Source organism: Corvus hawaiiensis, chromosome 6, assembly GCF_020740725.1.
Source record: "Corvus hawaiiensis isolate bCorHaw1 chromosome 6, bCorHaw1.pri.cur, whole genome shotgun sequence".
Taxonomy (NCBI): Eukaryota; Metazoa; Chordata; class Aves; order Passeriformes; family Corvidae; genus Corvus; species Corvus hawaiiensis.
The window spans coordinates 3,995,216-4,017,643 of record NC_063218.1 but is presented as its reverse complement, the minus strand read 5'-3'; the positions used below and the strand labels follow the sequence as shown (position 1 = coordinate 4,017,643).

General features: G+C 45.3%; 1 protein-coding gene across 4 annotated transcripts in view; it reads right to left on the bottom strand.

Annotated features, from left to right (window-relative positions):
- Positions 1–928: 928 nt before the first annotated feature.
- Positions 929–22,428, bottom strand: part of TMEM260 (transmembrane protein 260) — a 34,076-nt gene continuing 12,576 nt past the window's right edge. For 3 of the 4 annotated variants that reach the window (XM_048307765.1, XM_048307768.1, XM_048307767.1), the window contains 13 exons: positions 16,073–16,250; positions 14,037–14,150; positions 11,615–11,794; positions 9,270–9,310; positions 8,826–8,909; positions 8,337–8,454; positions 7,914–8,089; positions 6,531–6,702; positions 4,960–5,108; positions 3,934–4,110; positions 3,149–3,202; positions 2,667–2,757; positions 929–1,583 (listed from right to left, as the gene is read on the bottom strand). In XM_048307765.1, coding sequence (XP_048163722.1) covers positions 1,311–1,583; positions 2,667–2,757; positions 3,149–3,202; positions 3,934–4,110; positions 4,960–5,108; positions 6,531–6,702; positions 7,914–8,089; positions 8,337–8,454; positions 8,826–8,909; positions 9,270–9,310; positions 11,615–11,794; positions 14,037–14,150; positions 16,073–16,250 — 1,807 coding nt within the window. In that variant the 3' untranslated portion in view covers positions 929–1,310. Of the gene's footprint in view, positions 1,584–2,666; positions 2,758–3,148; positions 3,203–3,933; positions 4,111–4,959; positions 5,109–6,530; positions 6,703–7,913; positions 8,090–8,336; positions 8,455–8,825; positions 8,910–9,269; positions 9,311–11,614; positions 11,795–14,036; positions 14,151–16,072; positions 16,251–22,428 lie in introns of those variants that run through there. The other variant, XM_048307766.1, reaches the window with a different exon arrangement.

The window sequence follows — 22,428 nt, the reverse complement described above, 5'->3', positions numbered from 1 at the left end:
CAATCTTTGGGGGCATACTTGGCGGGGTGCATTTCAATGCATACGACCTGGATGTGTGCACCTAAGGATCCTTAAAATAAATACCAAGGTAAAATCCCTTTTTCCCTTCTAACAGTGTTTGACTCTTGATTTTAAGACCAGGAAAAGGCATCAGCCACAGCACGGATGCCACGAGCCCTGGGGAGAGCAGCATCCCAGGGGAGCTGCATGTGGGGTCTCAGGACCACGGTCCCTCCACCCCAGTGCAGGACATGCTCACTGCTGCCAGCAGAGTCCCTCTGCAAGGGAAAATACCTGCGTTGCTTGCTCACTGTTGGAACACTAAGCAATAAAGACCATCCCATCATAAAATCCCAGTGGAATGAAAGCAGCCATCCCTGCAAAGCAAGGGAGGCAGAAAAAATGGGTTGGTCTCTATCCATTCCATTCCAGCAGGACATCCTCTTCTTCCAGTACCTAAATGGGCTCCAGAGAGCTGGAGAGAGACTGTTTACACAGGCATGGAGTGGCAGGACAAGGGGGGAAGGCTTCAAAGTGAAGGAGGGCAGGGCTAGATGGGATATTAGGAAGAAATTCTTCCCTGGGAGGGTGGGGAGGCCCTGGCACAGGGTGCCCAGAGAAGCTGTGGCTGCCCCTGGATCCCTGGCAGTGTCCAACACCAGGTTGGATGGGGCTTGGAGCAACGTGGGACAGTGGAAGTTGTCCCTGCCCATGCCCAGGGGGTGGAATGAGATTGGATTTAAGGTCCCTTCCAAACCAAACCATTCTGGGATTGTGTGATTATGATTCTGCAGTGCCCTTGGGCACAGGCACAGCCAGGTCCCAGAGCACATCCAAAACAGTGAAGGACCAGGCTCCTGGGAGGGCACCCTCCCATAGCTTGTCCTGCTGGAAACCCACCACAAAAAACACACAGACACAGCACAGCTAATGAAAAATGGCCTTAGGAAACCTCTTGGCTCAGCAACAGAGGAAACAACTAAATGCTAAAGACATTTTAACATCTAGAATGGATGCTACATTCATATAAAAAAAAAAAGATATTCACATTACAACAAGCTCATAGTTTTCTTGCAAAAGAAAACTCTTTTTTGAAACCCACTATTTTATTTAGTGATGAGCTTCTCCCCCCAAAAAAGTTCATTTGACAACAGCAATCAAAGACCAAACACCACTACGTCCCTGCAGAGACAATCACACTTGATTTCCTCTCTGCTGCCATTTCTGTCACCTTTTAAAACCATTCTCACATTGCCAAGGACTAACTCAGATTTTAAGCCTCCACTTCAACATTTCAGCAGCACCGGGTGCTACCCAGCTCCCCGCCTCAGCTCCGCCTTCCTTCTCCTCAGCCCCTGCAGCTCTTCCCTGAGGTGCTGCACAGCCTGCAGGATGTCCTGGCGCTGGGGATCATCCTCTGCTTTCTCTGTGTAGAGCAGGAAATGTTTCACGGTTTCGGAGAGCAGCGTTTCAGGATCCACGTCCCCCCGGCGCAGGCGCAGCATCCTCTCGCAGGCAATGGCGTAGTTTTTGTGCCAGTTCACCGGGTGATTGGGATGGGAGTTGACAATTTCTTTGTATGACTGTTAAAGGAACAAAAAGAAAAGGAAAAAAAAGAAGGAGGGGGCAGCAAATTAATTGAACGAAGGGGGAGCAACAGCTTTAACCAGTGCTTCAAAACTGCCTGGAAAGAAACAGATGCTATTTAGATGTCCAAGTCCAGAGCTGGAGTATTTCTGTAATTCACTCTGTGTTTGCCATTCAGCAGCATGAATCAGAAATCCAAGGGGGGCTGAAACGTTTCCCTTCCAACAGCAGCTGTTTGTTTAGAAACATTACAGATGATGGTGATAACCCCACGGCACATTTTGTGCTTCCCCCAGAGAGGTGTTACACCAAGCTGGGGGAAAAAAGAGATTTAACTGTCGTGCCTGCTAGACATTTACTCAATATTTCAGGAGATCAGGACGTCTTCCACAGGACTTAAGCAGTGTGTTGACTTGAGTGGGAATATTCATAAGCTCAACAGCAAGCATGTGCCTGGGAACTTTGCAGAATAGCAAAAATCCCAGCAAAACGGGCAAGAATGAAGGAAACTGTTTGTTGATTCTCTGCTGGAGTATGAAATACTGCTCCTCTCTGCTGACACACACTGATCACTTTGTGCATCTGTTGGCATCTCAGGCAGTCCAGTATTTCCAGAGATACCTACACCAGCTTATGGGTGTTATTCTTTGGTGTGAAATGCAGCAGAATTAATTTGCAGTGAGAAGACTGTCGGATTTTACACTTGCTGGCTCAGACGCACGACTGTGTAATGACAGAGGGGACAAGTGCATAGAGGGGACTTCAGGACAAGCAATCTCTTGGCATGGGTTTGGAGCCCAGCACAGACAACATAATTATAGCAAAAGCAGGGTGTTGACTGGTTTGCTTTTGGCATCCTCCGTGACCGAGGGGGCAAGTAGGAATGGATAAAATCCCTGAACAAATCTCTTTGAATCGGCTACGCTCCCAGTTTGGATAAACAAGGGGAATGCAGATTACAGGGCCTGTATGGAAACACTGTATTTCCATGGACTCCAGAAATTTAAAAGAAAAGGGGGAAAAAAAAAATCCACGATGGAGGCTGCAGGGAGCATTCCTAACCCAAATCCAGGACTTACAGTGTACGCAAATGTGTAAAGTTGTGATTTCATTTCTGCAGTCACACTGGCTGTTTCTGCAAGGTCAAAGATGAAGAAAGCTGTTTTCATCCTAGGAAAACAAGAAAAACTTCCATGTGGTAACTGCTTAATGCAACCAGCTCACATCAATAGATCCACATGTGGGACAACACACAGGATCTCCATTTCAGTCACCAGTGAGATGAATTTCTCCCTGTAATACATTTCCTCACCTTACAACCCAACTACCTTTGAGAGACTTTGAGCAGGACCTTTTGGGGAACAAAACAGCCACTTTCCTGAAGGCTTTGCTGGAGGCCTTGCACGCTTCATCTCATCCTGCCAGCCTTTTCCTTCTAAAGGTTGGCACATGTAGACCCAATAAGGCCATGGCCCATCAAGCTGCCTGCTTTGGTGTGTGTTTCCACACCAGTGAGCTGGCAGTGCCCACTGGCTGTTGGAAGAGAGCAAAGGAAAATTACCTGGCTTGCCACATCTCCTCGTTGGCGACAGCTTCCCAGGAAGAGGGACTGAAACTAAATGGGAATGGAAATTAAATTCAGCCATCAGATCCACCTTGCTGGGTTTCACCCACCACAACCCTTCCAACCCAGGCAGTTACAGACCTCCCAGGCAGAAGAAAACCTGGCATGAAGCCTGTGGCTCTGACAGCAGGGAATTCAGCTGATTCTCTGTCATTTAAAAAACTTTATTCCTCCCTCTCCATAGAAGGAGCCTCTGGTATATCAGATGTTTCACAGCATCCCAGTTCTCAAAGCCAGAGATGTTTTTTGCCATTGCAGGTCAATCTATGACATTTAGACCTATGGATATCTCAATAATTTCAGCTCCTGATCAAGTTTTAAGGTCAGAATTGGACCTAATACTTGACTAGAGATGCCCTTGCTATTTTTTACACTATTAAAAATCATGGATCACGGAATGGTTTGGGTTGAAAGGGAGCTTAAAGACCATCTAATTTTAACTCCCTGCCATGGGCAGGGACACCTTCCACTCCCCCAGGTTGCTCCAAGCCCCATCCAGCCTGGCCTTGGACACTGCCAGGGATGGGGCAGCCACAGCTCCTCTGGGCCGTGCCTGTGTCTCACCACCCTCACAGGGAAGAATTTCTTCCTGCTGTCTATCCAGAACACAAAACATTGAGATTATGGCTCTTGTTTAATTCCTCTAACCCTGCAGCAGGTGTGGCAATGCTGCTGGCAGGAAATGATGAGCAGGAAGGAGCAGAGGCTCCTCTGCCTCGTACCTGCCATAGTCTTCAGTCCAGTTATAGAGGTTCCTTGTGAGATGAATCCACTCTCCTGGGTCAAACACAGCTCCAGAAGGAACCAACTTTTCACATGTACCCCAGGGCCAGAGCGAGTGGCTCCTTCTCCAGGTCGAGTCCCCTTCATGAAGACCTATGCAGACAAACACTTCCTTACTGCCAAAAAAACCAACAGAGAGAGCAATGGTGAAGCCACCCCAGAGACCATGGGCTACCCCGTGTCCCTGAGCAAACCAAACCACACACAGCACACTGTGCAGCAAACACGCCCATCCAGCAATCTCCCATCAGCACGGGCACGTTCTGGGGCAGTCTGGAAAACAGATGAATTCCCCATCTGGCATTGCCCATCTGTCCTGCCAGCACAGGTGGCACATCCTGTCCCCCTTCCTGGACCTCCCAAACAGGCCAGAAGCTGCAGGAGAAGGCCATTTCTCCCCACTGGCACCTGGCTCTGCTCCTGTGCCTCCCCATCCTCGCAGGGCTCACCCCAGCTAGTCTAAATGCAGATGCTATTCTTATTCATGTGAGTATCTAATCCTTTCTCCACTCTTACTAAGCTATTTTTATATGATGATTATTCCTGGAATACATTCATTCTATGCTAATCAGTTGGCCACAATGTTCACAAAGGAGAAGCAGCAGCAATTTGCTCTCCAACCATCGTCGTTCTGAGTACAGGGGAACGTTCCTTTTCTCTGTGATGAATTGTACCATCAACAACAAAAAATCATCAGTAAAAAACTCTGCAGATCACCTTTTTTCCCCCTCCTTCCTGAAAAACCAAACCAACCTCAAAACAAGAGGCAATATTATATCCAGATGGAGTTACTTCTGCAGAGGTATTTTGCTTTAATTGCAAAAATAATCTCGCCACCGGGGAGGAAGTCAGTGGAGAAAATTGGTCTTTTGGATGCAGTACCAAGCTGATCCATAAAAAATTTCAGGAGTAAAAAAAGGGTCGGAGATTTTAGGAAAGCTGTTACATATGAAAGGAATGCTTACTGTTTATTTACTTTGAGGAAACGATGGAGATTAAAGGCAAGTGTCCCGTCGGGTAATACTCCTTCCACAGGATTCCACCGGTTCCCGGGAAAATAAACGCCAGGTAAATGCTTGGCCAGCTTGGGTAAATACCATTCATAAGTCATCATCTAGAATAAAAGATATTATCACCATGAAGACAAGAATCAGAAGATTTACATCCAGAAGAAATGGTTTCTGCAGGAGTAATAACCATTTGCTCCAGGAAGTCACCCCCCAAGTCAGCAGTGACACGAGGCCACAGCACCAGACTGGGTCACTGTGGTCAGCCCATGCCACCAGACTGGGTCACCACAGTCACACCACACCACAGCACCAGACTGGATCACTGTGGTCAGATCAAACCACCAGACTGGGTCACCAGAGTCACACCACACCACCAGACCGGGTCACTGTGGTCAGCCCACACCACCAGACTGGGTCACTGTGGTCAGATCACAGCACCAGACTGGGCCACCAGTGCCTTCTGATCAGAGGCACGTGGTTCTCACTCCAACAACAAAACAGCCACTGCTGGTAAGACCCACAACAGGGATCTGGTTTGGTTAAACACAAGGAATTGGGTTTGGGGTTTGCCAACAAGTCACAGACTGACACTGTACCGTGCCGTAAATCAAGTCCCTCTGGATGGGAGAGAATTTGCTGAAAGTCCTTGCAAGGAGTTTCAAAGATAAACCAAGACTTTTCCTTGAGTTTCAGTGCTTCCAGATAGTTGTTTATTAAGTCTTATCAGAGGAACAGAGCCACCAGCGTGACCCAGGTACAGCATAGAGCACAGAAAAGCAGGAGTGAGGCCTCTCTATCAAGATTTACACAGCCTTTTAACGATAATTTAACCAATAGTTACTAAAAACGTACATTATTTTTACTTTCCTACCAATTACTCAGTCACACGACCAGGAACTGCGGAATTTTCTATCCAATCATTCCAAACTACTTTTACTGCAGAACATGGAGTAGTAGAAGAAGGAGAAGAAGGTTTAGAGAACAACAACAATCCTCCATTTTGATATTTTTTACTCTTATCTATTTACTACAAAGAGAAGCCCAAAACCTCTAAATTTTTCACCCTGTGGCAACCTTACATAGTAGTCTATCACCTAATTCACACAACTGTATTTTCTAGTTCTTGTCTGACCGTTGGTAATTTTTTCCAAGGTTTGAGGCTAAAACAGTGTTGTTCAGGGGGGTAAGAACCCTTAAAAACAGGCAGAGAAATATTCTCAGCACTCTGGGCTCCTACAACAGACTCTTGTTGCAAAGCCAAGTGTGGCAGTGGAAGTGTGGGTGACCCATCCTGTAACTTTTTTTTTTCTCTTTTCCCATTTCTCAGTGAAAAAGGAACATGCACACCACACTCCATCCCAGGGCTACCCACAAGTGTTAAAAAAAAAAAAAAAAATCAGTTTTATTTATTTCCACATCATGAGTTTTATTGGACAGAGAGACCCTATCAAGGAGATCAAGGAACAACTGAACTTTTGCTGCCCATGTTTAAATCTGCCTTTCTAAATAGCACTTTCTGAACGTACCTCCTGGTCCACTAAGGTGATATCTGGCCTCATCCCCTCACAATAATGAAGGTAACGAAGAGCATTCCCAGGCAAGTCTCCTCTCAGCAGGATCACTGCCCCCGTTGGCATAGAGGACAGCAGGTTCCTTGCAAACTTATCAACAACATAGTTGTTGCTCTGATCACAGGTGCTGAAGAGAACAGATGAAAAACAGAATCTTAAAACCAGGTATTTGCATGGCTTTGCAGAATTTCAGAACAATTTTATGCACTGGGGATCCATAGGGGAAATCCACGCTGGTCAGGTTGAAAACATCACAGAATCCCAGAAAGGTGTGGGTTGGAAGGGACTTTAAAGAACATCTCATTCCAACCCCCTGCCATGGCAGGGATACCTTCCACCATCCCAGGTTGCTCCAAGCCTCGTCCAACCTGGCCTGGAACTTCCAGTGATGGAGCGTGTCAACAATTTAATCACTACAACAACTTAGTATCCCCATTTCCAGAGAAAGTGAGATACAGAAACAAAGCATTTAGAGCACAGGCCCTCAGAAAGCAGCACCAGATCCATAAACCACAACAGTTTTGCCAAAACACACTCACTGCACACCTTCACCTTAATTCTGGTTTCTTCTTGGGCTAAATCTACATACTTACTGGTTGGTGCTGGAAGTGCCAGTACATTGATGGCTCTGTAGAGCATTTGAAATCCTCCTCATCCTTTAATGTTTCAATTAAGATTGAAAAAGCCAAGTTTTTGTAGTATCAGGCAGAAGCAGATTTACATCAACTGAGACTGGATCCTTTTCATTACAGTTACATGCACGTACTCCAGGTACGGACTCAGGTAACACTCCAGGACAGGAGCTATGAGTGGCTCACCTGTGGACAAGCCTTTGGAAAAGGTGTGCCAAGAAAAGGATTCCTGAGGATGAAATTTACACTTCCTTGGTCAACCTCTACCTGAGCATCCCTACGAGTGCACTGATTCCTATCCAAGTGACTGCACGTGGTTATGGGATAGGGAAGCCCCAAACTACAGATTTAAGTTTTCAAAAAAAAAAATAGAAAAAAACCTCAGGGCCCAAAGTAACCTGAAGGAAAGCAAAGGCCAAATGAATTCTGCAAATCTCCTTAGGAGATAAAGCACAGATTTACAAGGGTTTTGTATTAGAAGTTTATGCATCTACAGAGTTTTTTTCCTTCAACCTACATGACACCCCCTGGAGTTACAGCCTGGAGCTGGTGACTCTGAGGGACATCAAACCAGGGAGTCCTGCAGGCTGTGACCAGGCAAGCTTAGGTGGGGTGTGGAAAGTGCCTTTCCCACTCCCAGACAAGGACAGAAACCCCAGGAGCACCCCAACCCACCCTGTGAGGCAGCACCAAGGGAATTCCTCACCTGTAATTTGCCCAAAGTTGAGAAGCAACGAGGGCAAGAGCAGGAAGCCACTCCAGCCAGGGCAGCAGCCGGGTGCCCTCCAGCACAGTGCTCCTTCCAAAGTTGGCCAGTGTGGCCAGCCCCAGCCCTGCCAGCACGGCCACCACAGCACTGCTCTGCAGCCAGAACCGCTCCACCTAGGAGAGAATCCCAGAACTGGGGTTGGGTTGGAAGGGACCCTAAAGATCATCCCATTCCACCCCATATTTCACACCTTCCACCATCTCAGTTGCTCCAAGCTCCATCCAAACTGGCCTTGGAGCTGTATTTTGGCACCTTCTGCAGCTTCAAGACAAGTGCCTGCTCCTGGTCAGATGGTTTTAAGGTTTTGAATGTTTCTCTCAAAAATTAACATGCCAGAGCAACTTTCGGAGTGCAACTTACCACGCCTAGAAACAAAGGCTTTGTAACATCCAAATTTGCTCTCCAAGCAAAGAAAAGGGAATAAAGGCAGAGCATTCCAGTGAAGAGCCAGATCACAGCTGATTTCTGCTGCTTTGACCTATAAAAAAAAAGATGTATCACTCCTGAGACATGATGAAAAATGAAGCAAAAATTTTATGTGCTTGAACTCCTTGCATACCTAAATGCATTTAACACAGGGAGCTGATGAGCCTTTCTTTACCCTCACCATTTATGAAACTTCTGTTTTAAAAGCACAAAACCATCAGGATTTCAGGAGTTTTAAGCTTGCCATCTACCAAGCCACGGGGTTAACCAGGACTAAGGGATATTTTGCTCTTAATAATAGATGACCACAGCCAATTGCCGCAATTTCTGCAGCAGCAAGCAGAAGGCAAAGCAAGCTGCCCATGCAGGCAGTAAGAGAAATGTGCAAAAAATGCACATTGAAGCAAATATTGTCCAACTTACGGCAGTGCTGTGCTCACACAGGCCACGAGTGCCAGGGCAAGGACAGGAAGGGAGAGCTCTGACTTCATCTGTGCCAGCTGGAAACTGTGGAGAAATTAAAGCGTGGATGTGTTACCCCCAAATCACCCCCTGCACTCAATTAAACTATCAGGAGTAACAGGGAACATGCACAACAGAACATATTCCCATTCTTCTGGGATTAAGTCTACCAGAAATGGGGATGAGGGTGGGTTACACAGCAGGATTTTGAAGGAAAGATCACTGGGGAGGGGGATCCAGAGTTTTTCCATCAGTGAGGAAGACAGAGGGTATGAATGCTGTCCCTGTGCTGGACACACAGGGCCCCAGCTCTGGACAGGATGAGGAAAGGCAGGACAGGAGCCCAAAGGACAGCAGCAGCAACAGGTTTCTCTCCATGAAAGGCAGAGCCCAGGTGTTACTCACAGCAGCATCTCTCTCATACTGGATCCTGTCTCAGACTTGGCCTGAAATAAAAACAAAGGACACCCATGAGAAACCCACACACTGATTGGGTATCACTGGGGCAAGGGAAGTCTTCTCATTTTCTGTCTGCAAGCAAGGCAGCAACCTCTACTCAAACCTTCACTGCAGGATGTTCTCCCACATTCCTGTTTTATGTGATGCCACTGAAGGATTTACCCCCTAGATAAATATTTTTCTAAGGTGCTGACAACTCATTACCCTGTGATTAGAGCATGTCATCTGGTTTAATAATGATCTCTGCTATATCATGGAATCATTAGGGTTGGAAAATCCCTCTGAGATCATCAAGTCCAACCATTAACCCATCACTAACCCACGTCCCCAAGTGCCACATCCACACATCTTCTAAATCCCTCCAGGGATGGTGATTCCACCACTGCCCTGGACAGCCTATTCCAATGCCTGACCATTCTTTCTGTGATTTTTTTTTTCCTAATATGCAGTGTAAACCTCTCCTGGCACAACCTGAGGCCATGTCCTCTATCTTCATGGCAGAATTATTTTCTGGGACATCTCCCCAGAGCCTAAGATGAGCTCAGTTCCTCCTTGATTACCAGACTTGCCCCTGTCTCCTCTGCCCTGCCAAATGCTATGAGAGCTATGAGATTTATATAAGATACATGAGAATTCTTATTGCAGTGATCTGCAATCCATGGCACAAGTCTGGAAAAAAAAGACATGCTGTGTGGAGGTGAGGAATTACCTTCACTGCTGCTTGTTGGAAAAGTGGTGGCTACCAGAGAAAAGGTAAGGTAAACGGGTTCAGGAGGTCTGGAAGGAGTATTTAATCTCAATAAAAATGGAATAGTTCATTGCATTCAGGATTTGATTAAAAAAATAAGTGTCAGAGGATGCAGAGCCAGCTCAGAGCTCCTGAAGCCCCAACTTGCTGGCAGCTGATGGCCCCAGACACATCCTTTGCAGAAATGACATTTCTGGTCTATGGCTTACAGGTAGAACCCTCTCCAAAATATTTCCTGGGCTTTTTTTTGACCCTGCCTGCCCTTAAAACAGAGCTATCGGATGCAAGGGCTGTCTGTCCATCCAGCAGTGCTCTGGCATTATCCCAACTGGCACCAGGACCAAACGTTTGGATTTTGCTGTATTTATTGCTCCTGCTTCAGACAAGTTCATCCTAAATGTGATTTGTGGTGTAGGATTACACGCAGTCCATCCCTAAGCCTCCTGAACATCAACTTGAATTCATCACATTTGATGGAGAGAGGAGTTAAGGGATTTGTATGCCTTGGTATTGCTGTGCCCAGTGGAGGCTGATTCTCAGGAGACAGCTGGGAACAGGACAACAGGGGAAGTCACACAAGTTCTTCAGAGGGTGGACCTGATCTCTGTAGGAATTTTTGGACAGATTCAGTGGCAGCAGCAGGAATTATCATGTCTTTTGACACACATCCTAAAGCCACACAGCTCTCGGAGAAGGGTGGAATGGCACAGTGACAGTGATGCTGTGTCACACTGGCTGCATGTGAGGGGTAATTTCTGAGGATGTGGGGCTCCAGGACCCCAAGGAGTGACAGAACATGTACACCACACCTTTTTATCGTTTTCCTCCCAGTGGTGTGATTTCCCAGCCCTCTGCCCTGAAATCTTTGAAGCAGGACAGAAATTGGGTTGATGGGCTGGTGATTTCCTTGGGTGGCCAGAGCCCAACATCCAAGTCAGGGCTGGAGGAGGCAGCAAGTTCAGCAAGCAACCATGGATACTTCCCTCCCTTGGCAAGAGCAGAGACCTCAATCACTCAGATCAGAGGCTCCTGAGAACCTTCAAACCAACCATTCACTTAAATTCAACATTAATAAGTTAGGAGGAATAATTTAGAACCCTCAAACCAACCACTCAATCAACATTAGTAAGTTAAAGAGGAATAGCTTTTAAATGAAAACTGCTTGTGATTTCTTTAAATGTCTGAGTTAAAAATAGAAAAATAAGACAATATTAATCTCAAAAACACCACAAAATTGATGTCACCAACTTCCTCTAGCACAGTTTGCTATTTGGGCTCCTACACACGTAAGACACCCACACAGCTTCCAGGAAATAATAGGGCTCATCCCATAAAGAAAAGAGAATTATCTCTTTGCTTTCCCAGCCACATGATCCACTCCCAGAAAACCTGACAGGTCAGGAGGTCAAAATCAGAAATAAATGCTTAAAAAAATGAAACATTTTCAATTTCCTTCCCCGCAAGCCCTTAATCGTCACAAACAGAACAGTTCTGCTGTTGCATAAGTGGAAAGAAAGTAATTTAGGCAATGACCCTTGTTTACCAGATTGAATGTCCCATATTCTTCCCTCAGAAAGTGGGTCAAAAATCCTTGAAAAGTCGTCTGGTCTCCCCATGTCCAGCGGGCTCGATTGAGGTAGGACGAAGCCGGCAGATAGAGATAAGGCAGCAAACCAGCCAAGAAGCATAAACCCAACTTCAGCAAATGGCCTGGGGACAATTCCTGCACCAAAATATGTCATATTGCATAACAATGTTTATTTTAGTTTAATCACGCTGGAACTTCAAGAACAGATAAAGAAAAAACATCAAATATATTTACACAGAGCTGATCTCTCAATTTATAGTAAGTCCCTACAAAATGCTATGTTAAACCTTACGATTTTGTGGATTACTAGGAAACTGCATCAAACTGATCTCCTTTGCATGGCAGGGTGAAATTTAAGTGAAGCAAATAATATTAGCTAGGACTCATGAGTATCATACTCATTGCATCTTTCACATTTAAATCATGGCATGACATGCATAGATGGCTGAAGCACTGCAAGGCTGAGATAACCCACTTTGCAGCGATTAAGAGTTGGCTGGTTTTCCATCTGGCAAAAAAAAAAACCTCACATAAATGCTGCTCTAGTACAACTACACACATCACCACCATCATCAGGAGTCAGTTTTGCCATTTACTTGATCGTGATTACGCTGGCTAAATTGGATAGGCCAACTTTTGGGGTGGGATTTTCAAGACTGCCTAAGGGGTCAGGGAGACAAGACTTTCAAAGGGACTTCTGTGCCTAACTCCTTTAAGTGCTTTGGAAAATCCCACCCTAGAATATTGCACGCTTGCTTTGTCGTTAGCCACTGCCCTGTCAATCAAAGCACTTCCTCAGCATTTGGGGTTACTGGGAGTGATGATCTATGGAGCAGAGAAAGGAGCCCGATAATGGTGGTGGTCAGAGCTCCTTCAGAAGAAAGATGGCTCATTTGTACTTTAAAAGGGCAGTTTTCCATCAATTACCCATCTTATTCAGTGGTTTCCTGCAGCAGGCACTACTGGGCTGTCGAAAGTATTTCCCAGGATTATTATATTGGCACAGCATTGCCCTTGCTGGAAATCACTGAGGCCTCTCTGGATCTCCCTGCTTAAAAAAAATAAAATTCTGTTTAAAGGACACAAATATATTGCAGAAATGAGTCTTCATTGTGTTCATGGAAATATATGGCCAGAAAGGGGGTTGTTGGGGATGATGAACAGATTTTGGATCAAGCTTGTCTGAGTTGCAACACATCTCTTGCAGCTCATGTGCTTCACCCAGGCTTAGTTATGCCCTGTGCCACGGCTGAGAACCACACAGGATTTATCTGGAAAAGGGTGGAAAAATACAGGCAGGACTGGCCTGGCAGCAACCTGGCCAAGTGTCACCTTCACAGGGACAACAGAGAGAGGGGAGAGTGATGGAGGCTTCCCAGAGCCACCTGCAAAATCATCAGAGCATCTGCATCGCTGAGATTGCTGCTGTTTTCTGCTCAAAGTAGAATTCCTACAACACCTCTGCATCCAGCCTGATGCACTGACCCACAGAAGACCAGCAACAGCAGAAAAGAGCATGGCAGGGCCTCCAAAAGGCACCCAGGAGCCTCATCCAGGTGGGTACATATCACCTCCATACACCAGGCACGCAAAAATGTGTCTTTGTCTTCATTACAAGAGGTGAAAAAGGAGGGATATCTTGAGAAGGGGATGTATTGGAAGGGATCAGAGGTTTGCAGGCAGAACATGCCCTGCCATGAGTGGACGTGGCTTTTGCTGGTTACCACCAGGGAGCCAACACACAGAAACTCATCTTCAGGTGAGCTGATGGCATGAGGAAGCCAGAGTTTTTAGTTCCAAGTATTATTTTAGCTCACAGGGTTTTTGCAAGCAGCTGGGGCAGAGCACTCCTCTGCCAGGGGATGCAAGGGGGTCGCAGATCACCGGCATGAGCCAAGGCCCTAAATTGTGATCACAGAATCATAAAGGTTTGGGTTGGAAGGGAACTTAGAGATCATCCAGTTCCAACCCCTGCCATGGGCAGAGACACCTTCCACTATCCCAGGTGTCTCCAAGCCCTGTCCAACCTGGCCTGGAACACTTCCAGGGATGGGGCAGCCACAGCTTTTGTGGGAAGCCTGTGCCAGGGCCTCAGCAGCCTCACAGGGAAGAATTTCTCCCTAATATCTAAATCTAACCCTGCCCTCTATCAGTTTAAAGCCACTCCCCTTGTCCTGTCACTCCATGCCCTTGCCAAAAGCCTTCTTGGAGACCCTCCTTAAATCAGGCCCCTTGAGATCAGTGGCTGTGGTGTCAGACTGTAACTCCAGTGGGTTATGGCTATCATGTACATCAGCTTAGAAGCAGCACAAGTGCTGGGGGAGAAGAATTAATCACAGCCTTATGAAAACAGAGATGTGGGTCAGTAAATACGTACCCTCTTTCTGAAAAGCCGTGAGAGAACCCAGGGGACAACACAGGCAACATAAAGCACTATCGTGTGCTGATTGCACAGACTGAGCCCACAGCAAAAAGCTCCCAATTTAGAGATCTGAAAGGGGAAAAAAAACAAATAAAAATTCACAATTACTATTTACAAGTTTGCAAAAATATCCAGAGATCAAAAAGATTCAGCACAGCATCCTTACAGGAGAAAGGCAAATCCACCAATGAGCACTGGTCAGTTGTAACACAGAACATGGGGTGCTTTTTTGTTAGTTACAGGGAGATTTCAACTGTTTAACAGAAAAAATTCTTTAAGAAGTGTCCAGCTGAACAGCCTCCATGCATACAGAGATCCCATGTAGCATCATCACATGCTAATGATGTGAAGAGTCCAATTCCTGAACCTCAGCTCCAAAGGGGAGGATGCCCAGCAGTTCACTCTGAATGATTTTTCAGAAATGCCCTAAAATAAAGCCATTATCCACAGAAATTTCGTTTTTTATAACAGGAATGATTTTTTTCCTCTTTGTAAGGCACATGGGGCTAAAGTCAGGGCTGCACAAACTTCCTAAGCTAAGGGAATTAAATACCCCTCGTTAGTCTAAAAGCTCCAGGCTGTTCCAGTGCCCAACCACCCTCTGGAGAAGAACCTTTTCCTGATATCAAAGCTAAACCTCCCCTGCTTGTTTCATTCACTGGTGAGGGTGGTGTGTGTGAGATGCAAACACTTGCCTTGGTGTAGTGATGGGATCACCTTGTAATTTTTAATTAACTGCTTAGCATTCCATGCTGGACACTGCCTTGCCACAGAAACACCTTCCCATAGGTTCAGAAAAGCCTTTGAGGGTTTCAGAGCCACCCTCAAAGGGAGCAGGACTCAGAACCACTTCAGTAATTTTTTAAGTACATTGGTGAACTCCAACATGATGTTTGTACATCTGATTTAAGAAAAGCACTGCAAGCTTGCTGTTGGCAGCCTGGCTTCTTCCAGGCGTGGGATGCCAGACATTCCAAAAACCATTGGAACAAGCTCCTTAACTGCTTCTGAAAATCTAATTTTGAAAATCCCATTGGAAACCGGGCATGTGAAACATGGGAGAAGGTTGGAAAATGCCCAACTCCATGTCTGTGGAATTGAGGTTGTGGGGATCTTGGGACAGTGCTCATTACAAAATTTAAAAAAAGATAAAAATCCAATGGTGAAAAAAGGTCTCTGTAGCCATTGACAAAATATATTATTTGAGAACTCACGAAGCTGAGTAAACTACCACTGCAGACTCCTGAAATTCTAGGCTAGCCCGACAAAAATCCCTTTATTCACACAATTTACAGGAGTCACAGCAGGCAAGTCTATCGGAGGAAAAGAGATCAGATGTTCGGGCAAACAAAAGTAGAAAGAACAAGACTGCTGAGCAAAAATATCATTTGGCTGCCTAGTCTGTTTATAAAGTAGCAAATACAGCACGAAATTTAAAGTCTCTGTATTTAACAATGCTATTATTTTAGGGGCACATTTAATTTCAAAAGAAAAACTGATTGAAAATTTGCTTGTTCCCATTTTTTGAGTAGAAACCTGGGTTTCTGATTAGACGACGTTTTCTGTAAAATAAATCTATTTATCCCAAACAAAAACACCAGTTCTTAAAACAAAACCTTGAACACCCACAGCCTAGTTTGTGTCTTTGATGCAGAATGAACTAAAACATTTAGATGAAAATCATTTTGCTTTTCCTGCTTCCACCCTGTGGGTATTAAATAAACCCACCCCAAACCCATTCAACAGGTCCCAACTCAATCCTTAAACAAAGTGAGCAGGTTTTTTTCAGTGTTTGTCACTTCTGAACATCCAGGTAGGTCAGGGATGGACCCCACCCAGCACAGGTGCTGAACCAAGTCCCAAAATTTGGCCTTTTTATTTAAACACAACTAAATCAGCAGTAAATGAACAGGAGATTAAACAGACAGGTGATAACCCATTTAGAAAAAAGAAAAAAAAAAGAACTATTCACTTTGCTTGAGATGTTTTACCTTTGATCTCTCTTTTGCAGTGGATGCCTCCTCAAAATGAGCAGTGAGAGCCATCAGCAGCCCCACAAACAGATTGTTTAGGCTGAAAACCTCCGCCGTGATGGACCACTGCCATGTTAGACGAGAAAATGAAAACACCCCCGCAGCAAGGATTCCTCCAGCATGCGAGCCAGAAAGCCTGCAAACACAGATAACATGAAATCTCCTTTTCCAACAAAAAAAAAGCTTACTTTATTGTCCTTCCTTTTTTAATTTTTTTTTTTTAGAACATACAGTAGCAGCAGCAATGAGTGCCACCCAGCACCCTGCCAAAACATTATATGGTTAAGATCTCCCTAATAATTTCTCTGCAAAGGATTGGGAAGAGCAGAGACTGTTTGCCAGCCACCCAACACCAGAGGATCTGCTTCTTCTCGCCATGAAAACTTCCAGGATTGAATTTGGTTCAGAAATCCTGAGGAGTGATGGCCCAGCGGGTCATGATGCACCGAGCCAGGGAGTCACGGCTCTAACGGGATGCTCTGGAGGAGATGCCAGCAAGGGTGCAGCCTTCAATTCATCAAGGAGCTGAATTAAGAGTGGATTAGAGCTATTCAGGATGGACAGCATTAGCAGGGCTTTCCTGGGGGATGTTTGGTGTCCTGGGGGTGGGTGGGGATTGCAGCACCCACAGTCCCAGCAGGGAGAGGTGCCCACCATGGTCAGGAGTGTGGGAAATGGGTGCCAGCTCCAGCAAGAGGGAGGGAGAGGGTGAAGCACCCACTGTTGGGATGGCTGTGAGCCCAAGAGGCTCTGTGACTCCCAGATGGGATTATGGCACACACTCCCCACAGAGCCACCAACTCAGCTGGATGCTGCAGCCAGCACAGGGAGCCCACAAGGTGGAACTCAGCCCAGGAAACCCATTCCACCACAGTGGCTCTTCCCACCCACTCTCACTGGGAGCAGCTCTGGCTCTGCCTGTCTGGAAGCTCTACCCTTTAGGAAGTCACCCTGAAAAGACACTGTGTAGGGCACCACAACATGCTCAATTAAGCCTTATCCAAAGACACAAATAGCTGTGGCTGTGGTCAAAGCTCCTCTCCAGAAAGTCACCATTCCCCTGTAAGACTCAGCTAGTCTCTACCACATACTGGGTATTTTTCTAATTCCACCCCAGACAGGCACAATTCCATTTAGTCCTGACAATTCCAGAAGGTTTAAGCAAAAAATTATACGCTACCCAACTTCTTCATCGAGCTACTCGTGTGATTTCCATGTGAGATGAGGAAGCTCCTGATAGAGCACTCTCTACAAGGGCTCCTCTCTTTGGTTTGCCAGAGTATCTGAAGCTATCTGGAAAATAGGACTGATGATTTTTATCTCTTTTGTGAAGTATTTTGAGATCTGCACCTGCAGGATGTAGCCGAAGGGTGAGAAGGGTGGAGTTAACATTGGGAAAAAAGGCAACAACTCTGAGGTGTTCCAGGCCAAGCTCAGGGTGACACAGAGAGTTCAACATCAAGACTGTGGGAAGAAATCTCAAAAAAAATCAATGGAATTAGGAAAAAAACCTAAAGAAAAATACCAGGAAAGGGCAGCAGGACTGTGTGTAACTAAAAACCAGTAGATCCCCAATACACAAATCCACTTTATAACGTTCCTATGTTTTGACTAAACCATTTAAACAGTTCAAACTTTTAGTTATAACGAAGCAACTTCATCAACTCCTTTGAAATTCTTGCAGGGAAATTAGGTAAAAAAATGGTGAAGCAACTTTTCCAAAAATCTTCTGAAAAGCAGCATTTTAGGCAAACGACCCAATCATTCACCAACTCTCCTTGTCTTTCCCAGGAAAGACTCAAGTGTATCATGGGAGTTCAAATGAGATTAAAGAAATCCCATCCTCTTGATAAAATCAAGTCTCAAACCTGTGCATCGAGTTTTATGAAATAAGGCTTAAGCAAAAGTCACTCAACTCAAAGTTTAAAGATTTATCCCAGCTATGTGGGACAGAAGACACCTTGCTCACCAAGCAGTGCAGGGTCAGGATCCCAAACCAAGCACAGCCCACAGACCTGTTTGTCCACAGAATCACAGAAACAATCATAGAATGGCTTAGGTTGGAAGGGACCTTAAAGCTCATCCAGTCCCACCCCCTGCCATGGGCAGAGACACCTCCCCCTAGCCCAGGTTGCTCCAAGCCCCGTCCAACCTGGCCTGGAACTCTTCCAGGGATCCAGGGGCAGCCACAGCTTCTCTGGGCACCCTGTGCCAGGGCCTCCCCACCCTCACAGGGAAGAATTCCCTCCCAATATCCTGTCTAGCCCTGCCCTCTGGCATGGGAAGCCATTCCCCCTTGTCCTGTCACTCCAAGCCCTTGTCCAAGTCTCTCTTCATCTCTCTTGGAGCCCTTTTAGGTTTTGGAAGGGGCTCTAAAGTCTCCCTGGAATCTTCTCCAGGCCGAACAACTTTCCCAGGAAAGCCAGGCTGCTGAGCCCACTTTGTGACAGTGCATCTAAGCACAACAGATGCCAAAAAACCAAATGGGAACATGTTGCATTCTTGAAGAACATCAGGAAAACAGCTTTGGGAAGTGCAAGCTGGAGACCAGCAGGTTCTGTTACCAGCAATGGAAATGATGGATTTGTGAGGTTGCTGATTCAGAGGAAAACCCTCAAAAGTGGAAGCAAACAGAGCAGGTATCTCCAAAGGAGGATGAAGAGCACCTGGCAGAAGAAACTCAACAATCCACAGTGCAAAGCAGCACCAGCAGGATGAGTAGAAATTAATCCCATGCAATTGCCAGCACGATTTTGGGGCAAATTAAATCAATCCAGCCTGCAGCTGGGGTAACATGGTTATACAGCTCATTTTGACCAACATGAGGGTCTCCATGCTCCTCTGCCATCTTGCAGCCTCTAGGGATTCTCTGGCACAGAGTGACAATGTGCCACATCTCCCCTGCCTCAAAGCCAAGATGACCTTGATGGGGCTACCTGAAAACAGAGGCTAGACAAAATTAAGAGAATAAAAGCAGGTATTTATTGAAGGGCCTTTGATAAGGTGCACTTATGGGCAGACAGAGCCCTAGGGCTACACCCAAAATAGACGACGGGTCACAGGTTTTTCACACTTTTACAGGTTTGGTCCATTTGCATATCAGGGTTAATTCTCCAATTACAATTTCAGGTAATGATGTCAATACCCCAAGTTTGTTCCCCCTTTTTAGAGGCTTAGTTTACATATTTCAGGGCCTGGGACAACAAGGTGTGCTTGAGACTCAGGCCTAGAGAAGATTCATTATGCCTAACCAGAATGGGAGAACAGTAGCTAACAGGCTATGGAGTTTTAGAGTTACACACTAAAGCAGTACAGGATGTGAACAACATAAAAGCTGAATCCTAAGGCATCAACCTCAAATGCATACATTGTCCAAGGAGGTGCCAATAAACCTCAGGCATGGACAGCTCAGCCACCTACACCACTTTGGACCAAAGACCAACCTCAACGTGGAAAAGACACTGGTGGGTGTTCAGTGATGCAAGGCAGAATGAGATGAAGGAACTCTCCAGAAAAGGCACAAAACCTGAGAGTAAAATAGAGATGGGAAAAAAATGAAAAAGCAAAGGGATGGGGCAGAGCTTTGAAACTGAGGTCAAGAAGCTTAAAGCCAAGAACTTTTTTCCCCATCCCTGGAAGTGCTCCATGCCAGGTTGGATGGGGATTGGAGCAGCCTGGCCTAGTGAAAGGCACCCCTGCCCATGGCAGCAGGGTGGAACAGGATGACCTTTAAGGTCCTTTCCAACCCAAACCATCCTGGGATTCCATGATTCTCTAAAAAGCATGAAAAGTTTTGCAAAGGAGGGCAGTGCAATCTACAGCTGAAGATGTTGCTGACATGTTACATCAGGAAGCAGGACATTAGGGAGCCAGAAGATAACGACTGCTTTACTTACAGGCACAGAGAGAATTCTTGTGGTTAACACAGAGTATTTTGTGGAAGAAGGTTAATGCAAGAGCTAAAGGTGCATAACTCCAGTAAGAGCTCAACAACCCAGTGACCAAAGTGGAGACAGAGAGGGAACAAGACCAAGAGGCCACTTGTTGTGCGGAGGTTAAGAAGTTTTTCATGGCAAATAGGCACTTCCCTCACCAAAATCAAACACCAGGCCTGGCACTGACAATGCAAATATTTCCTGCAGTGAAGCCCTGCTGGACAAGAAGAATCACAGAGTCTTTGGGCTCAGCCACCCATCCTGGAGACCCACACTCTGCCATCCACACTGGCTGGAGGCTTCCCAGGTGTGCCATGGTTGGGAGGAGGAAATATTTGGGTTTTTTCCTGGAAATACCTTCTAGTTGCTTAACACTGTCTTTCCTTTTGACAGCACATCAGGACCAAAGAGCAGAGAGTAGCAGAGATTTATCCTATCCTCACTCAAATTCTGCTCTGTCTTTGAACACATTTTTCAAACAGAGTCGAGGTGCTACAAAACACAGCAAAGACACATAACAGCTGAATCCTCAACTGGCCTCATGGAAAAGCAACATCTAGGAGGGCTTTATCCCAATGATTCTGGTGAGAAGGGAGGGTAGACAGCTGCTCCCCCAAATCCAGCTTGTTTCCCCAGTCTTTGGGCCCAGTATGAGAAAGAATAGCCCAGCACACAGGAGTCAGCCCATGGAAGAAGAAAAGAATTGAAACCACGGCAAAAGTGGGAAAGTCTTCATGACCATCATCTGAAAATGCACTCAGAAGGGACAGAAAGAGTCAGCAAAGGAGAGATCACACAGTCCTTTGTGAGAAATATTTTCCCATGGCATCCCTAAACATAAGAGGAAAAGACTAAAATAAAAAAAAAAAAAAAATCATGATTTTGTTTTCCTTTTCAAGCACACAAGTGAAAGAATGTGTGGCTGGGCCTCAGCTCCAAGGATGAAGCCAGTAGGAATTTGCCTTAATCAGAACTATTTTACCTGCAGGTAAAATTTATTAAGTTTTATTAAGGGTTTGGGGGAACATTTGGGAAAACTGAAATTAAATATTTTAACCTGAGGTTTTTTTGCAATTATAGTTTTTTGCTTCTCATTTGCTGAAAATCACTAAAACACGCAAGTTTGCTAAATTTAAAATTTAGCCTTTCCTCTAAGTTTCATAAAACTTTCCTTCAGCCAAGGTTACAAGTCACATGCATTTAACAAAAAAACTCCACCAGCGTTTTTACTTTTTATTTTGAAAATAATGGCAGATGTTTTATATTTAATAATTCCCCAAAACGTATTAAATGATCAGCATAAAGCTACACATGGATGGGAATTGGAATTTAATTAAAATGTTTTCGTTAAATGCAATCTCCAGTGCACCAGGTTCATTAAGAAAAGTAAGATAATTGGAATGGTTTATATTTGAAGCTGATGTATTTAACACTGGCAACACCTATCTGCACCTAGTGAAATAAGCTGATTATTTCTACCTTCTCTTCCCTCCAAAACTTTACAGGCAGCAGATCTTAGCCTTGTATCTTTTTTTTTTTTTTTTTAGGTAGTGGAATAAGAAAAAACTCTCCTGATTTTTAAAATCCCCACTGATTAACTAATTAATGGATTTGGTTTTCTTAATTTCAGTCTCTCCCTACACCTGCAGATGACGACCCTGATGTCAGTGGTTCCCTGTTTACTTCCACAGACTCCAGGTACATCACCAGCAACTTCTGCCTCTGCAATTCTGTGGCTTTGCAGTAGCAAAGATACATCCCTTGAATGTATTTTTATTTCAAGGCAGTGCACTAAAGAGTTAACATTTTGAATTTAAGAGGTTTTGCTTGTTAGTCAATCAATTTAAAAAACCCAACTATTTTTTTTATGCAGGCTAAACAGAAAGGGACATAGAAGACTCAACAACCAAGCTTCCCACAGATAAATTTTAAGTGTGCATGAGCATCGGTGCTGGAATAGAAGAATTGTTTAAAAATGAAAATCCAAACACGAGTTTAGGGCTTAAGTAACAATAATTATCCCCAAAAACCCAATCCCTCTGGGTTTGCCTGCCTCTTAGCCACAAACACTCCATGACAAAAGGCAGTTTCTCTTGCTCTCAGCACTGAAGAGCCAGCTCAGGTACTACAGGGAATAGCAAACCAGATTTTATTCTTCCTCAAGGACCTGGAGCTCAATAGCCACTTAAGCCCTGCCTGCAGCAGGAGGAGGAGGAAGGAGAGCACGGCTTGGCTCATCTCTCTTGGTTGAGTTCCACGGTCACAAGGAGTGAAGAGAGACGGAGCAAAGAGGCAGGGCCACCATAAAATAAAACCAAACCAGCCTGGTTATAACCAACTGCTGTCCTTCGTGTCAAAAGGAACTTCAGCATCCCACAG